Consider the following 14970-nt stretch of genomic DNA (forward strand, 5'->3'; position numbering starts at 1 on the left):
GACCGTTAGGAGATTTAAGCTCAATGGTCCTTTGAATTTGCGACTGGTCCATTTGATGCTTGGCTCGACTCTGAGTCAGAAAACTGTGGGTTCAAACCCCGTTCCAGTGCAGTACTGAGGGAGTGCTGCCTTGTCAGAGGTGCCGTCTTTCAGATGAGACGTTGTACGGGGGTGCCATTTGTCTGTCAGATAGGGGGCATAAAAGATCCTATTGCACCTCCGAAAAAGACTTAATCAGTCAGTGATTTAATTTGCTGTCTGTGGGACCTTGCAGTACACATATTGGCTGCCATGTTTAACAATAAAACAACAGTTACACTTTAAAAAGTAATTAATTGGATGTGAAATACTTTGAGAGGTCCTGAGAATGAGATTCAATGCAATATAAATGAAAGCTCTTTATTCAACATTAAGGTTCAGAATTCCTCTGTTTGTATCCAGAAATGTTCATTTCCTGGACTCAAAGCTGATTGGTTCCTCAACTCCATGTACCCGCCTTGATACCCCCACCTCACTAAAATCTATCAATTTCAGTCTTGAAAGCATCCACAGCCTTTTGAGGGAGAGAGTTCCAGATTTCCACTACCCTTTGTGCGAAAATGTACTTCCTGATTTTACTCCTGAACGGCCTGACTCTAATTTTAAGATCGTGCCCCCTTGTTCTGGATTCCCCCACCAGAGGAAATAACTTCTCTGTATCGACCCTATCGAATCCCTTTATCATTTTAAATGCCTTTGTTGGATCACCTCTCAACCTTCTAAACTCAAGGGAGTACAAGCCAAGTTTATGCAACCTGTCCCCTTTAAGCCCTGGTATCGTTCTGGTGAATCTGCACTGTATCTCCTGCAAGGCTGAGATATCTTCCCTGAGGTGCGATACCCAAAACTGAACGTGATACTCCAGATGGGACCTGACCAACACGCCCCAACTGCTCTTTTAAGATGAAGTTTACCACTACAGATGTTTTAATAAGGGTACATGCACCTTTAAGCCTTACACTGATACCTATAGAGCAGAACTGTTATAAACTGCTGGGTCAAAATCCTGGAGCTCCCTTCCTAACAGCACTGTGGGAGAACCTTCACCACACGGACTGCAGCAGTTCAAGAAGGCGGCTCACCACCACCTTCTCAAGGGCAATTAGGGATGGGCAATAAATGCCGGCCTTGCCAGCGACGCCCACATCCCATGAACGAATTTTTAAAAGTATTTAGTATGGGAAAGGTTAAAAATCTAATGTAATAGTTGACTGCATTAATCTAAATGTATTACAGAGCAGGGGACTGACTATAGGCAACACATGGTCAGGCTACTGACATACCTGCCAGGAACCCCGTTGGCCAAATTTACACTGGATCATCGGACTTTCTATAAAGTTGGCAGAACTGTTGCCCAAATGGACAAGATTCTTCATGAGGTATTTGAACTTTTTGCCTCTGTATTTTAGTAATTGTAGATACGGGCTCAGAATCTCCTTGTAATTTTCAGTGCAGCGACTGCCTAAGAGCTGAATTGTGCCCATACTTTCCGAAGAAGTTCGCACGTAAGAGGCCTACCCCGGATATGCACCTTGCTACCTGCAAGTTTCCTCGATCATTCATGCCACATCCTCTTAAGAAACCCACTTATCTCATTAATATAGCTCCCCCCGCCCCCCAAACCTTGTAGACACCAGAGAACACAAGTTTCCTACATTTACGCCAGTTCTGATCGGGTGTAAATTCACGCCCAGACATTTAGGCGCTGCGCGGCCTGAATTGGCGTCACTGAGATTTCTGGAGTTTGATAGCGATTTTCTTTGTGATTTTTAAATCGCACGACACTTAACCAAAGTGCTGTCAGTCTCAGTGCGCCTGAAATTTTTCAGACCCTCGCCCCCTCCCTGCGTGAACAGGACACTAAGCAGCTGGAAATGGCCTTCTCAATGGGGATACGCCTGTTCTATATAATAATGGAAGAGTACAGGCAAGAGGCTTGGAGAGTGAGGCGCCATGGCAACAGACAGCAGCCCATCATTTTACACTCGCGCTATTACCCCTATTGGTGGCGCTGCATCTGCACTTGTTTTATGTTGGTTGTTACATTCCGCAGGAAATTTGGGATTAAATTCTCATCGGTGCAGAAACCAGCGTAAATTTCAGTGGAATCTCAGCGTAAATGGGGCCGAGTAAATCCTGGGCCACTGAGTTTCATATCGAATCTTACAGCACAGAAGGAGGCCAATCAGCCCATCGTACCTGTGTTGGCTCTTTGAAAGGGCTATCCAATTAGTCCCACTCCATAGCCCTGCAAATTTTTCCCCTTCAAGCATTTATCTAATTCCCTTTTGAAAGTTACTATTGAATCTGCTTCCACCGCCCTTTCAGGCAGCGCGTTCCAGATCATTACAACTCGCTGCGTGAGAAAAATTCTCCTCATCTCCCCCCTGGTTCTCTTGCCAAACCAAGAGGGGCATAGACAAGCATTGTAAACACAATCTCCAAGTTTAGTTAGAGTGAAAGTCCAACTAAATAGGCTCAGTCACAAATACTCATATTTTTCACAGTTTAAGTAATTTTAGGTCTTCCTTGCGTGTTTTTTGAGGAATATCAACATGCCCATATTACTCACCTACACTCTGACCTGACTGGGGACCTATATTCCACCTGCCAAGCAGCCAGCAGCTTGGAGTCTCAATCCTCAGCTGAGTCCACTGCACCCAGATCGCCTCAGGACAATGTCCCTGAGCCCACGGCCTGTACCACCTACTCACACCAGCCTCGCTGGGTTATTCCCCATCAAGATGGCGGCTTCGCTGTTCAAGATGGCTGCCACTGCAAGGGATCTGGGTGAAACATGCCTGGTCATCCCACTTACCAGGAAATCCCTTTCATAGGAGCCCGCACCACAGGGTGGAGTCCTGCTCCCCCAATATTGCTCCCCAATCAGAGGCTATGGCTACGCAAGTCCATCCAGAGACCATAGACTGTGGAGATGATACTAACACTTCACACAGTATTGGTAAAGTCACATATAGATTGTTTTGTGTACTTTTGGTCACCTTATTTATAAAAAAGCAAGGAGACAAGGAGAAAGATTCAAGGCAACACAAAGTTTTAGGCCATTAGTTCCTGAAGCCAAGTTAAGAAGATTCATATTGGAAAGTAGATCATTAAATGAGCTCAACCATCCAAATCAGGAAGAAAATCAAAAGATTGATGCAGGTAACTATTTTGTGAAGAAAGAGAGTAAGGGGAGTGATTAGAAACTAAGCAAGTGGAAACTTGTTCACACTCTGGGAGCTTGACTTATGGAGTAGACGACCATCTGCTTCCTGAGACTTCTGTGCATTCAAAAATTGTTAGTATAAGGAAGAGGTTCTCTATTCTGCTAATGTTATTCCTCTTCATATTGTAGTAATAGTAACCTTTAGCCTTTGCCTGTTAAGTAAGGAAGTATAAGTCAATTTAGATGCAGTGACCATTGAACTGTTGAATTAAGACTGAAAGACGTGCGTCATATATTTCAGAGAACTTTAAGACTTAGTTTTACAGAAGGAAGTATCTGAGTATAGTCATCCTTTTTAGAAGTAGGAGATTGGTACGAACTGGCACTGAATCAAAGGCAGACTTCGAATTCAAAGTTTCACTTGGTGGAATAGCAATTATTTGTAACAAGAGTAAAACTATCGATAAGATAACAAAGTAGGGGAATTGTACCGATCTACGGAAAAAGAACTCGTTATAACAAAAATTATTGATAAGGAACAAGCTCATTAAAATTCTCCTTATATGGAGCTGCATTACGTAATGCAGAATTGTGCGGATTGTCACGTAGAAGGGGTAAGAAAAGGGTACAAAAAGTGGGTGTTGGAACAGACGCTTATGATTCGTAAAGGCCTCAGATACTGAGCTCAGAACTGTAATGTGTTTCAATCCTCCGATTAAGGTTTTGTCGTAAGTACTGCTTTTTAAGTGTATGTTTAAGTACTGAATACTTAATAAATCTGTGACATCTGATAGTCAATGGCTACAAACCCTTTTGATTTAAGGAGTAAGAACACACCTATTCTCTCTAACACAAGGATGAATTGGTGGTTCAACAACGAGCAGAAGGAAAAACAAACAAAATTCTGCAGAGGCTGCAAATCTGAAACAAAAACAGGAAATGCCTGAAACACTTAGCAGGTTCAGGCAGCCTCTGCGGAGAGAAGCAGAGTTAACCTTTCAGGGGCACGGGTTCTGATGAAGGGCAGTGGCTGACATGCTGAGGGTTTTCCTGCATCTCCTGGTTTTTGTTCAAGGTGCAGAAGGATGTGGGTTCAACATAAGCCACAGGAGGGAGTGCGTGGTCTGAAATGGGAATGAAATGCTGAGATGAGATGGATTGTTTGACTAGCATTTCCTCATTCCCATCTACCACACTCTATGAGTCAGTAATGGATTTGTCCGACTGTTAGGAGTTCCGACACCCGACTGTGAAGAGTCTGCACCGTGAAGAATTCATGTGGAGTCTTTCAAATACTCATCTCCTGGAAAAGTACCTTCATGAAATGGAGGAGAGTGACACGCACTCAATCGTCGAACAAGTTATCCAGCAGTTCAAGGAAAACATCCTTCCCAACCTGGGCAAGTTTCGCAAAGGTAAGTTTGCCTTTACTTTTAAAAAAACTGGCCCCGTTGCTGAAGATGGCGGCTCACAGAATCGTAGAATGTTCCAGAAACAGGCCATTCGGCCCATCCAGCCTGTGCCGGTGTTTATCTCCGCGTGAGCCGCCCCGTCTAATCCCACTCTCCCGCTCGCTCCCCGTACCCGGACACCTATCTGACTACTTTTTGAAAGAATTCACGTTGGGGGTGGGCGGAAGGGTTTATCTTCACCACGCGGATGGTAATCTGGGAGAACGTCACCCCCTCCCCCATTATAGAAGCTGCCCGATCTTCATTCCGTTGAAATCAGTGGTGAATATGAAAATTTACCCCCTGGACTGTGTTTCAATGGTTTGTAGCAGAGAATTCCAGGTTGTAATTACCTTTTGGGAGAAGAATGTTTTTCTAACCTTCCCTCTTCTTCTGTTTGTAATTATGTTCAATTTGTGCCCACTCATTACCGTCTCACTGACCCATGAGGGACAATCCGTCTCTGTTCACCTTATCGTAACCCTTCATAATCTGTAATACCTCCATCAGCTCAGTCCTTAACCTTCACAACTCAAGTGAACCAAGCCCTAACTTCTCAGGTCTCTCTTCATAACTGTAATCCCTCATCCCTGGTAACATACCTAGTGAATCTACACCATTCTTTCTATCTTTCCCAGTGCAGGTATAATATTTCTCTGCTCCTTTTCAGTCACTTTTGGAAGGAGATGGAGAGAGGCCCTGAGGAAAAGCAGAAGAAAAGTTTTATCCGAACCATAATTGTCACCTGCCTCTTCTTTTATTCTCCCTTTTGTTATTCGTTGAATGTCGAAACACTGTTATCCAAATGCATATTTTATTCTCGAGTTTCCCAGTGTCCTGGCCAATATTTATCCCTCAACCAACACCACCAAAAATAGGTTATCTGGTCATTATCTCATCATTGTTTGTGGGTCCTTGTAGTGCCCAATTTGGCTGCCAAATGCTCAAAGCTTTAGGGATGGTATAGAGTGTCTAAAACCAAGTTAAAGAAAGCAATGAAGGGGAGTGGACATCTGGAACTCTCTCCTCCAAAAGGCTGTGGATGCTGGGGGTCAATTGAGGCTTTCAAGACTGAGAGCGATAGATTTTTTTGGGGGGGGGTAAGGGCGTCAGGGGAGCTGAGGAACAGATCAGCCAAGATCTAATGGAATGGCCCGAGCGGCTGAATGGCCTACTCCTGTTCCTATGTGAATGAAAGGCGGTAAAAGGATAGTATTGGAACGTATCTTGATGGATGCATAAGAGGCACATTAAAGGATTGGTGTTAACTTTCAGTGATGGTGTAAAACAGGCAGTAGTTTGTGGAAGTTGATGGAAAGGAGAATTGGGGCCGTGTGTTGATTGACCCACTAACGCCCCCTGGTGAAAGTTAGAATCTACCCCAAGTGTCATTAGGGTTTTGAAGATAGATTAGAAATCCACTTTTCTGCTTCTGACTCCCTCTCTCTCTCCTTGGCACATTGTAAGCACTTTAATTCAGAACATTTCCAGCCAAACATTCCATTTTATGGTTCGTTTATCAGGTATGAAAGAAATGACGTTTTTTAATGCACTACAGAAACCTCTGCAGCAACTCCAACATAATGTGAGGTCGTAACAAAGGAATAAATCTGGTATTAAAAAAACAACCTAAGTGGACCAAAGGGGATACTGCATCAGAGAGTCGGAGGATCGTAGAGTACAGGAGGAGGCCATTCAGCCCATCGCACCTGTGCTGGCTCTCTGAAAGAGCTCTCCATTTATACTCTACTCCTGATAATTCAAATTTTTTTTTTGATTATCCAATAATATGAATGAAGCAATTCTGAATTAAGACGAGCAGACTACAGCTCCACTTTCCTGCTCTTTCCTCATACCCTTTAAAATGTTCTTTTTCACATATTTATCCACTTGCCGCTTATGCGGGTAAACTTTCACCTTCACCACATGGACACCACCAGTGTAATGGGCCGCCTGCCCGATCTTCATCTCAATAAAATCAATGGAATGAAAATAGTGTGGGTTCTATTAGAGGAGGCCGAATCCCTCCACCAATCACCACCCAGGGCGTGAAGATAAAGATTTACCCCATGGATTCTGTTTCCCCACTGTTGCTGATTGGACAATCCATGTCCCACCAACCCTGTGTGTTTGTGTGTGTGTGTATTTGTGTTTGTGTGTGTGTATGTTTGTGTGTGTGTTTGTGTATGTGTGTATATGTTTGTGTGTGTATGTTCATGTGTTTGTGTATTTGTGTGTGTGTTTGTGTATTTGTGTGTATGTTTGTGTGTGTGTGTATATGTGTGTGTGTTTGTGTGTTTGTGTGTGTGTGTGTGTGTTTGTGTGTGTGTGTATGTGTTTGTGTTTGTGTGTGTATGTGTTTGTGTTTGTGTGTGTGTGTATGTTCGTGTGTGTATGTTCGTGTGTGTGTGTGTGTGTGTTTGTGTGTGTATGTTCGTGTGTGTGTGTGTGTGTATGTTCATGTATGTTTGTGTGTGTGTTTGTGTATAAAAGAAAGTTTCTCCTAGCCTCTCCTCCCATCCTTTTACTGATCATCTTAAACGTATGCCCTCAACTTACTGACTCACTGACCTGTAGAAATAGTTTTTCTCTTTACCTTATTAAAAAATCCCATGGTTTGGATCGCTGCCTGATCTCCTTCAAACACATCCCCATTGCCTTTTTGCAATCTGTTCAGTTCTTTCCAAAACATTGTCTGTGTGCTGCTAATTACAAATAGGACCAATTACTGTTTTACAATTGTGTGTCTATATTCATTGATTCAAATTATATATTAGGAACACAGGAATTTGCTGGATGAGAAAAGACCGAGGTCCATCTAGTTCGCCGTCTACCATCCTGGTAGTCACATGATACTTTGATAATGGAGTTGGTGACTAATCATTGCAATCAATCTCTATCAATTAGCCTACGACAGACCCAGACATGAGGAAAACCCCAGTGGGTAGATCTTGACTTCAGTGGAAATAAAAACGATGGAAGAAATATAGCAAGAAATATAAAAACTGACAGTAAAAGCTTCTACAAGTATATAAAAAGGAAGAGGGTAGCTAAAGTAAACATTGGTCCCTGAGAGGATGAGACTGGGGAAATAATAATGGAAAACTAGGAAATGGCAGAGGAATTGAACAGATATTTTGTATCTGTCTTCACAGTAGAAGACACTAATAACATACCAATAATAGTAGAAAATCAAGGGGCAAAGGGGATGGAGGAACTAAAAACAATCACTATCACTAGAGAAAAAGTACTAGGTAAACTAATGGGTCTAAAGGCTGACAAGTCCCCTGGACCTGATGGCTTGCATCCGAGGGTCTTAAAGGAAGTGGCCACAGAGACAGTGGATGCATTGGTTGTAATCTTCCAGAATTCACTAGATTCTGGAAAGGTCCCAGCGGATTGGAAAACTGCAAACGTAACACCCCTATTCAAGAAGGGAGTGAGACAGAAAGCAGGTAACTATAGACAAGTTAGCCTAACATCTGTCATTGGGAAAATGCTAGAATCCATTATTAAGGAAGATGTAGCAGGATATTTGGAGACTCATAATACCATCAGTGAGAGTCAACATGGTTTTATGAAGGGGAAATCATGTCTGACAAATTTATTAGAGTTCTTTGAGGAAGTAACGGGCAGGGTGGATAAAGGGGAACCAATGGATGCAGTATATTTGGATTTCCAAAAGGCATTCAATAAGGTGCCACATTAAAGATTACTGCACAAGATAAGAGCTCATGGTGTTGGGGGTAATATACTGGCATGGATAGAGGATTGGCTAAATAACAGAAAACAAAGAGTCGGGATAAAAGGGTCATTTTCAAAATGGCAATCTGTAACTAGTGGGGTGCCGCAGGGATCAGTGCTGGGGCCTCAACTATTTACAATATATATCAATGACTTGGATGAAGGAACAGAGTATATTGTGGCCAAATTTGCTGATGATACAAAGATAGGTGGAAAAGCAAGTTGCGATGAGGTCACAAAGTGTCTGCAAAGGGATATTGACAGGTTAAGTGAATGGGCAAAAATTTGGCAGATGGAATATAATGTGGGAAAATGTGAAGTCATCCACTTTGGGAGGAAAAATAAAAAAGCAAAATATTATTTGAAAGGAGAAATACTACAAAATGCTGCGGTACAGAGGGATCTGGGTGTCCTCGTACGTGAAACACAAAAAGTCAACATACAGGTGCGGCAGGTAATCCGGAAGGCAAACGGAATATTGGCCTTTATTTCTAGGGGGATGGAATATAAAAGCAGGGAAGTCATGCTACAACTGTACAGGGTGCTGGTGAGACCACACCTGGAGTACTGCGTACAGTTCTGGTGCCCTTATTTAAGGAAGGACATACTTGCATTGGAGGCAGTTCAGAGAAGGTTCATTAGGTTGATTCCATGTATGGAAGGGTTGTCTTATGAGGAAAGATTGAACAGGTTGGGTCTATACTCATTGGAGTTTAGAAAAATGAGAGGAGATCTTATTGAAACATACAAGATTCTGAGGGGACTCGATAGGGTAGAAGCTGAGAGGATGTTACCCCTCATGGGGGAATCTAAAAGTAGGGGGCATAGTCTCAGAATAAGGGGCCGCCCGTTTAAGACGTAAATGAGGAGAAATTTCTTCTCCCAGAGGGTTGTGAATCTTTGGAATTCTTTACCCCAAAAAGCTGTGGAGGCTGAGTCATTGAATATATTCAAGGCTGAGTTAGACAAATTTTTGATCAGCAAGGGAGTCAAAGGTTTTGGGGAAAGGGCGGGAAAGTGGAGTTGAGGTAAAAATCAGATCAGCCATGATCTCATCAAATGGCGGTGCAGGCTCGAGGGGCTGAATGGCCTACTCCTGCTCCTATCTCTTATGGTCCTATGGTCTTATGGGAGATGTAACACAGGCTGCCGACTCGCTACCACCCGTGTCACCCTATCGCACAAAGTCGAGATCTACCCCCAGTGGTGGAGAGCTTTGGGAACCATAGGTCCAAAGTCACCTGTTCCTCCCACTTACCACATGTCATGTCTCAAATTACTCATGTCCTGTATCGCGAAATATTATTTTCTGAAAGAAATCTATCTCATTTGCATTTGAATGAACCAGTGCTATCTGCTTCCTGATATTTAGCATATCAATGTCCTTCCTTCAGGGTTGCATGATAGAAAGTTTTACCTTTTTTGCAGGCGTTATTCATGGAGACTGCAATGACTTCAACATTCTGCTGGAACCCATGGAACCATCAGCCGAAGTTACGGTGGATAAATGTGACCTGATCCGCCCACAGCCCGAATTCCGGATTTCCGGTATCCTGGACTTCGGTGACATGAGCTTTGGCTGCTTTGTGTATGAACTAGCCATAGCCATCGCGTATCTCATGATCGAGAGCAGAGACCCCATAGGCTTGGGCGGCCATGTCATTGCAGGCTTCGAGAGCGTAATCCCGCTGACGGAGGAGGAGAGAGGGGCCGTGTTTTTGCTGGTGCTTTGTAGGTTTTCTCAGTCGCTGGTTATGGCCAGGCACAGTGTCCTGCTGAACCCAGAAAATATAGAGTACCTCACGATCACAGCGAGAAAAGGCTGGAAGCACCTGCACCATCTGTGGGGTCTGGGCAGAGAGGCAGTAGAAAGGATCTGGTTTGACACCGCCAAGTCCTATCAGGACTAGAGTGGATGCTGTGCCTGTCAACACAGACTGATTGCTACCTCATCACCACCTCCCTCGATCCTCCACTGCCTCTGATTTGCCACACTGCTTGTCCGACATCCAGTACTGGATGAGCAGAAATTTCCTCCAACTAAATATTGGGAAGACCGAAGCCATTGTCTTCGGTCCCTGCCGCAAACTCCGTTCCCTAGTCACCGACTCCATCCCTCTCCCTGGCCACTGTCTGAGGCTGAACCGGACTGTTCGCAACCTTGGTGTCCTATTTGACCCTGAGATGAGCTTCTGACCACATATCCACTCCATCACCAGGACCGCCTACTTCAACCTCTGTAATATCGCCCGTCTCTGCCCCTGCCTCAGCTCATGTGCTGCTGAAACCCTCATCCGTGCCTTTGTTACCTCCCGACTTGACTATTCCAATGCTCTCCTGGCCGGCCTCACATTTTCCACCCTCCATAAATTTGAGCTCATCCAAAACTCTGCTACCCGTATCCTAACTCACACCAAGTCCCGTTCTCCCATATCCCCTGTGCTCGTTGACCTACATTGGCTCCCAGTCCCGGAAAGCCTCAATTTAAAAATTCTCATCCTTGTTTTCAAATCCATCCAAGTAGGCTCCTCCCTATCTCTGTAACCTCCTTCACCTCTACAACTCTCTGAGATCTCTGCGCTCCCCAATTCTGGCCTCTTCCACACCCCAATTTTCATCGCTCCACCATTGGCCGCCGTGCCTTCAGCTGCCTAGGCCCTGGGTCTGGAATTGGGTAGCGGATTTTGCTCATTACTCTACACAGCCACTAGGTGGAGCTCTCGGTGCTGCAATCAGCAGGTACACGGGACAGTCAGACACGGGACAGTCAGACACGGGACAGTCATGTATTGAACATTCAGACATGGGACATTCAGACATGGGACATTCAGACATGGGACATTCAGACACGGGACATTCAAACATGGGACAGTCAAGTATTGGACATTCAGACATGGGACATTCAGACATGGGACATTCAGACATGGGACAGTCATGTATTGAACATTCAAACATGGGACATTCAAACATGGGACATTCAAACATGGGACATTCAGACACGGGATATTCAGACACGGAACATTCAAACACCTCTACCTCTCTCTCCTCCTTTAAGACGCTCCTTAAAACTTACCTCTTTGACTGAGATTGGTCACCTATGCTAATATCGCCTTATGTGGCTCAGTGTCAAATTTTGTTTGATAATCGCTCCTATGAAGCGCCTTGGGATGTTTTACAACATTGAAGGTGCTGTATAAATGCAAGCAGAGCAGAAATAAATTTGCTTCAAACAATTTCTCTTCTTCATATTGCTATTTGACATCAGGAGATGAGCAGAAGAAAGCTGGGCCCAGGAGAAGGCCATTCAGCCCAAGTCTGTCCCTTCCACAGACCCTGTACCACCTGCTCCATCGTGAACATTACTGAGCCTCTTTAATGTCCACTTTGTCAGTAAGTGGTTGCCTCAACTGATACCTGTCCGATGGGAGGGCTGAGCAGGTTGGACTGTAAGCTTCTCCATGGTTTTGATCAATGTCATTCTGTGTCAGGAATGTCATGATTGCCAGAATGTCCTGTGTTTGAATGTCCCGTGTGTGAATGTTCCGTGTTTGAATGTTCAATACATGAATGTCCCGCGTCTGAATGTCCCGCGTCTGAATGTCCCGCGTTTGAATGTCCCGCGTTTGACTGTCCCGCGTTTGACTGTCCCGCGTTTGACTGTCCCGCGTTTGACTGTCCCGTGTCCCGTGTTCCGCACCCATGAGGACGGCCTCAACCGGGATCTTGGGTTCATGTCACGCTACACCTAACCCCACCAGCGAAAAAAGAGTTATCTGTTTTTAATACAACTGGTCATTCTCTCTCTTTCTCTTCCTTTCGGATGTTTCTCTCTCTCTCTCTCAGTCTTTGGGTTCGGACTGTTTGTATATTCAGCAGTCCTGTATGTAATGTCTCTCTGTCTGATTGCCTTGACAACGGGCAGTTGGAAAGATTATCTGTAATCACCAGGCATTGTTCTCTGACTATATATGCGGTAAACTTTCATGGAATCCCACACTCACCTGACGAAGGAGAAAGCCTCCGAAAGCTTGTGATTTTCAAATAAAATTGTTGGACTATAACCTGGTGTTGTAAGATTCCTTACATTTGTCAACCCCAGTCCATCACCGGCATCTCCACATCATGCTGATTGCAGCACCGAGAGCCATGTAGAGTAATGAGCAAAATCCCCTACCCAAATAACCTGGAATACAATTTGCAGCCCAATTTAGGCCGGCTTTGAAATACAATTTGGGTAAGTCCGGGTCCTGGCCCCTTTCTGTGCCGTGCCAACCTCCTCGTGCCACTTCTGGCAGCCATCAGCAGCGGATTCAAATAAGGCGATGACAAGTGACATTGGAGGTCACTTTTCCATCGTTATCGTCTTAACAACGCTGAGTGCAGCCTCACCAGTACTTTACTGCCATCCAGTGTTCCGTGGTGGGTGCCATTGGTCGCGGGGTCCCCAATGCACTGTCCCCATCGCCCGATTTTGCCAGACAACAAAGAGAGCCCCAGATGTCTGTCTGCCCAGGTGCCAGAGTCCGTCAGCTCCATGGTCTCTCAGCCGGGACCCCACCTCCCCCCACCGTGGGCAGAAAAAACTACTAGGGACCCCATAAAATACTTAAATCAGGCCGACCTTGAGGGATATTCACCTGGGACAGGCGGGTGAGACAAAAAGCCTGGGTCTGATGTACATCAGACCGTATCTGGAGTTCGGCATTCAGTTCTGGGCACTGCTCCTCAGGAAAGATGTATTGGCCTTGGAGAGGGTGCAGCGCGGATTCATCAGAATGATACCGGCGCTCAAAGGGTTAAATTATGAAGACAGGCTGCATAAACTCGGCTTGTGTTCCCTTGAGTATCAGAGATTGAGGGGGAGATCTGATCGAGGTGTTTAAAATGTTGAAAGGATTCGATAGGGTAAATGGAGAGAAACTATTTCCTCTGCTGGGGGAATCCAGAACGAGGGGGCATAAACTTAAAATGAGAGCTGGGCCGTTCAGTAGAGAAATCAGGAGGCACATTTTCACACATCGGGTGGTGGAAATCTGGAATTTTCTACCCCAAAAGACTGTGGGTGCTGGGGGAACAATTGGAGCTTTAAAGACTGAAATCAATAGATTTTTGTTTCGGTGAGAGTATCACGGGACTATGAAGCTAAGGCGGATAATTTGAGCTAAGGTACAGATCAGCCAAGATCTAATTGAATGGAAGAACAGGTTTGAGGGGCTGAATGGCCTACTCCTGTTCCTATGTCCCTAAATACTGCCCCCCCCCCTCTCAAAGTAAATCCTAGCCGTAATCACAATTCAGGAGTCTTGATTCCTTTTTTAACACCAGAGAATTGTTAGTTGCTCAGCTGCTCCCGTGCATTGAAACAGATAACAAGTCTCGTGAACATTAGGCCCCGATCATGCAGTGTGTGATTATATGATCGATCTTGTGGATAATAAATGGATCATCTGTGTTAACAGCTTCATAAATCTCACTGCAGAGTCTGGGATTTTATTTTGGCATTCGCATCACAAAAACCCATAAGCTGCTGTTCACAGGGCTGGTGCTGAAATATCAGCCGACCACGGGCGTATGGAGATTCCCCCGTTTAATGGGTTGATGAGGAGGAGATGGAGAAACGGCCGATCGCGGATGTGTGGTTCGTTGGTTTAGCTGAAATTGCCACTTCTGGCCACGCGCGGAAATGTTAAGCAGGAGGGACCCTGGGAAAGATGTCAGAGGCTGAAGATGGGAGGAGGTGAAGGAGAGGCACCAAAGCAAAAGTGGAACGGTCAGCCCGATTGACACAGGCCACAAGGGAAGGACGCGCAAAAGGTTCTCGCCCTAAAGAAGTGGCGGGTGTCAGGGACGGGTTGGGTCAGTGACTTTACACTTGGCATCTCAGAAAAATATAACAGAACTCTTCAATCTGGGCATGTAGGCTGAGAACCATTGGGCCAAGTTTCCAGTTTAAATGAGCAGTGGTGTTGGGAGAATGAAAGAAAGAATTTGCATTTATAAAGCGCCTTTCATGACCTCAGGGCGTCTCAAAGCGCCTTATGAAATACTTTTGAAGAGTAGTCTCTGTTGTACCTTAAGGAATACAGCACTTAATTTGTGCACAGCAAGGTCCCACAAACGTCAATAAAATAAATGACCAGATCATTTGGGTTATTTTTTAGTGATGTTGGTTGAGGGATAAATATTGAACAGGAGAACTCCCCTGCTCTTCTTTGAAAGAATCATAGAAAGTTACGGCAGAGAAGGAGGCCATTCGTCCCATCGTGTCTGTGCCGGCCGAAAAAGAGCTATCAAGTTTAAAACCAATTTCCAGCACTTGGTCCATTGCCCTGCGGGTCACGGCTCTTCAAGTGCACATCCAAGTACATTTTAAATGAGTTGAGGGTTTCTGCCCCTGCCACCCTTTCAGGCAGTGAGTTCCAGACCCCCACCACCCTCTGGGTGAAAACATTTCTCCTCAGCTCCCCTCTAATCCTTCTACCAATCACTTTAATTCTATGCCCCCTGGTCACTGACCCCTCTGTTAAGGGAAATAGGTCCTCCCTATCCACTCTTATCTAGCCTGCC

General features: G+C 44.9%; 1 protein-coding gene across 1 annotated transcript in view; it reads left to right on the forward strand.

Moving 5' to 3' along the window:
* LOC137304681 (hydroxylysine kinase-like) overlaps positions 1–12464 on the forward strand; it is a 28961-nt gene extending 16497 nt beyond the window's left edge. The window contains exons 3-5 of the mRNA XM_067973339.1: positions 1276–1418; positions 4440–4623; positions 9832–12464. Coding sequence (XP_067829440.1) covers positions 1276–1418; positions 4440–4623; positions 9832–10313 — 809 coding nt within the window. The 3' untranslated portion in view covers positions 10314–12464. The remainder of the gene's footprint in view (positions 1–1275; positions 1419–4439; positions 4624–9831) is intronic.
* Positions 12465–14970: the final 2506 nt, after the last annotated feature.

Source organism: Heptranchias perlo, chromosome 38 (assembly GCF_035084215.1).
Source record: "Heptranchias perlo isolate sHepPer1 chromosome 38, sHepPer1.hap1, whole genome shotgun sequence".
Taxonomy (NCBI): Eukaryota; Metazoa; Chordata; class Chondrichthyes; order Hexanchiformes; family Hexanchidae; genus Heptranchias; species Heptranchias perlo.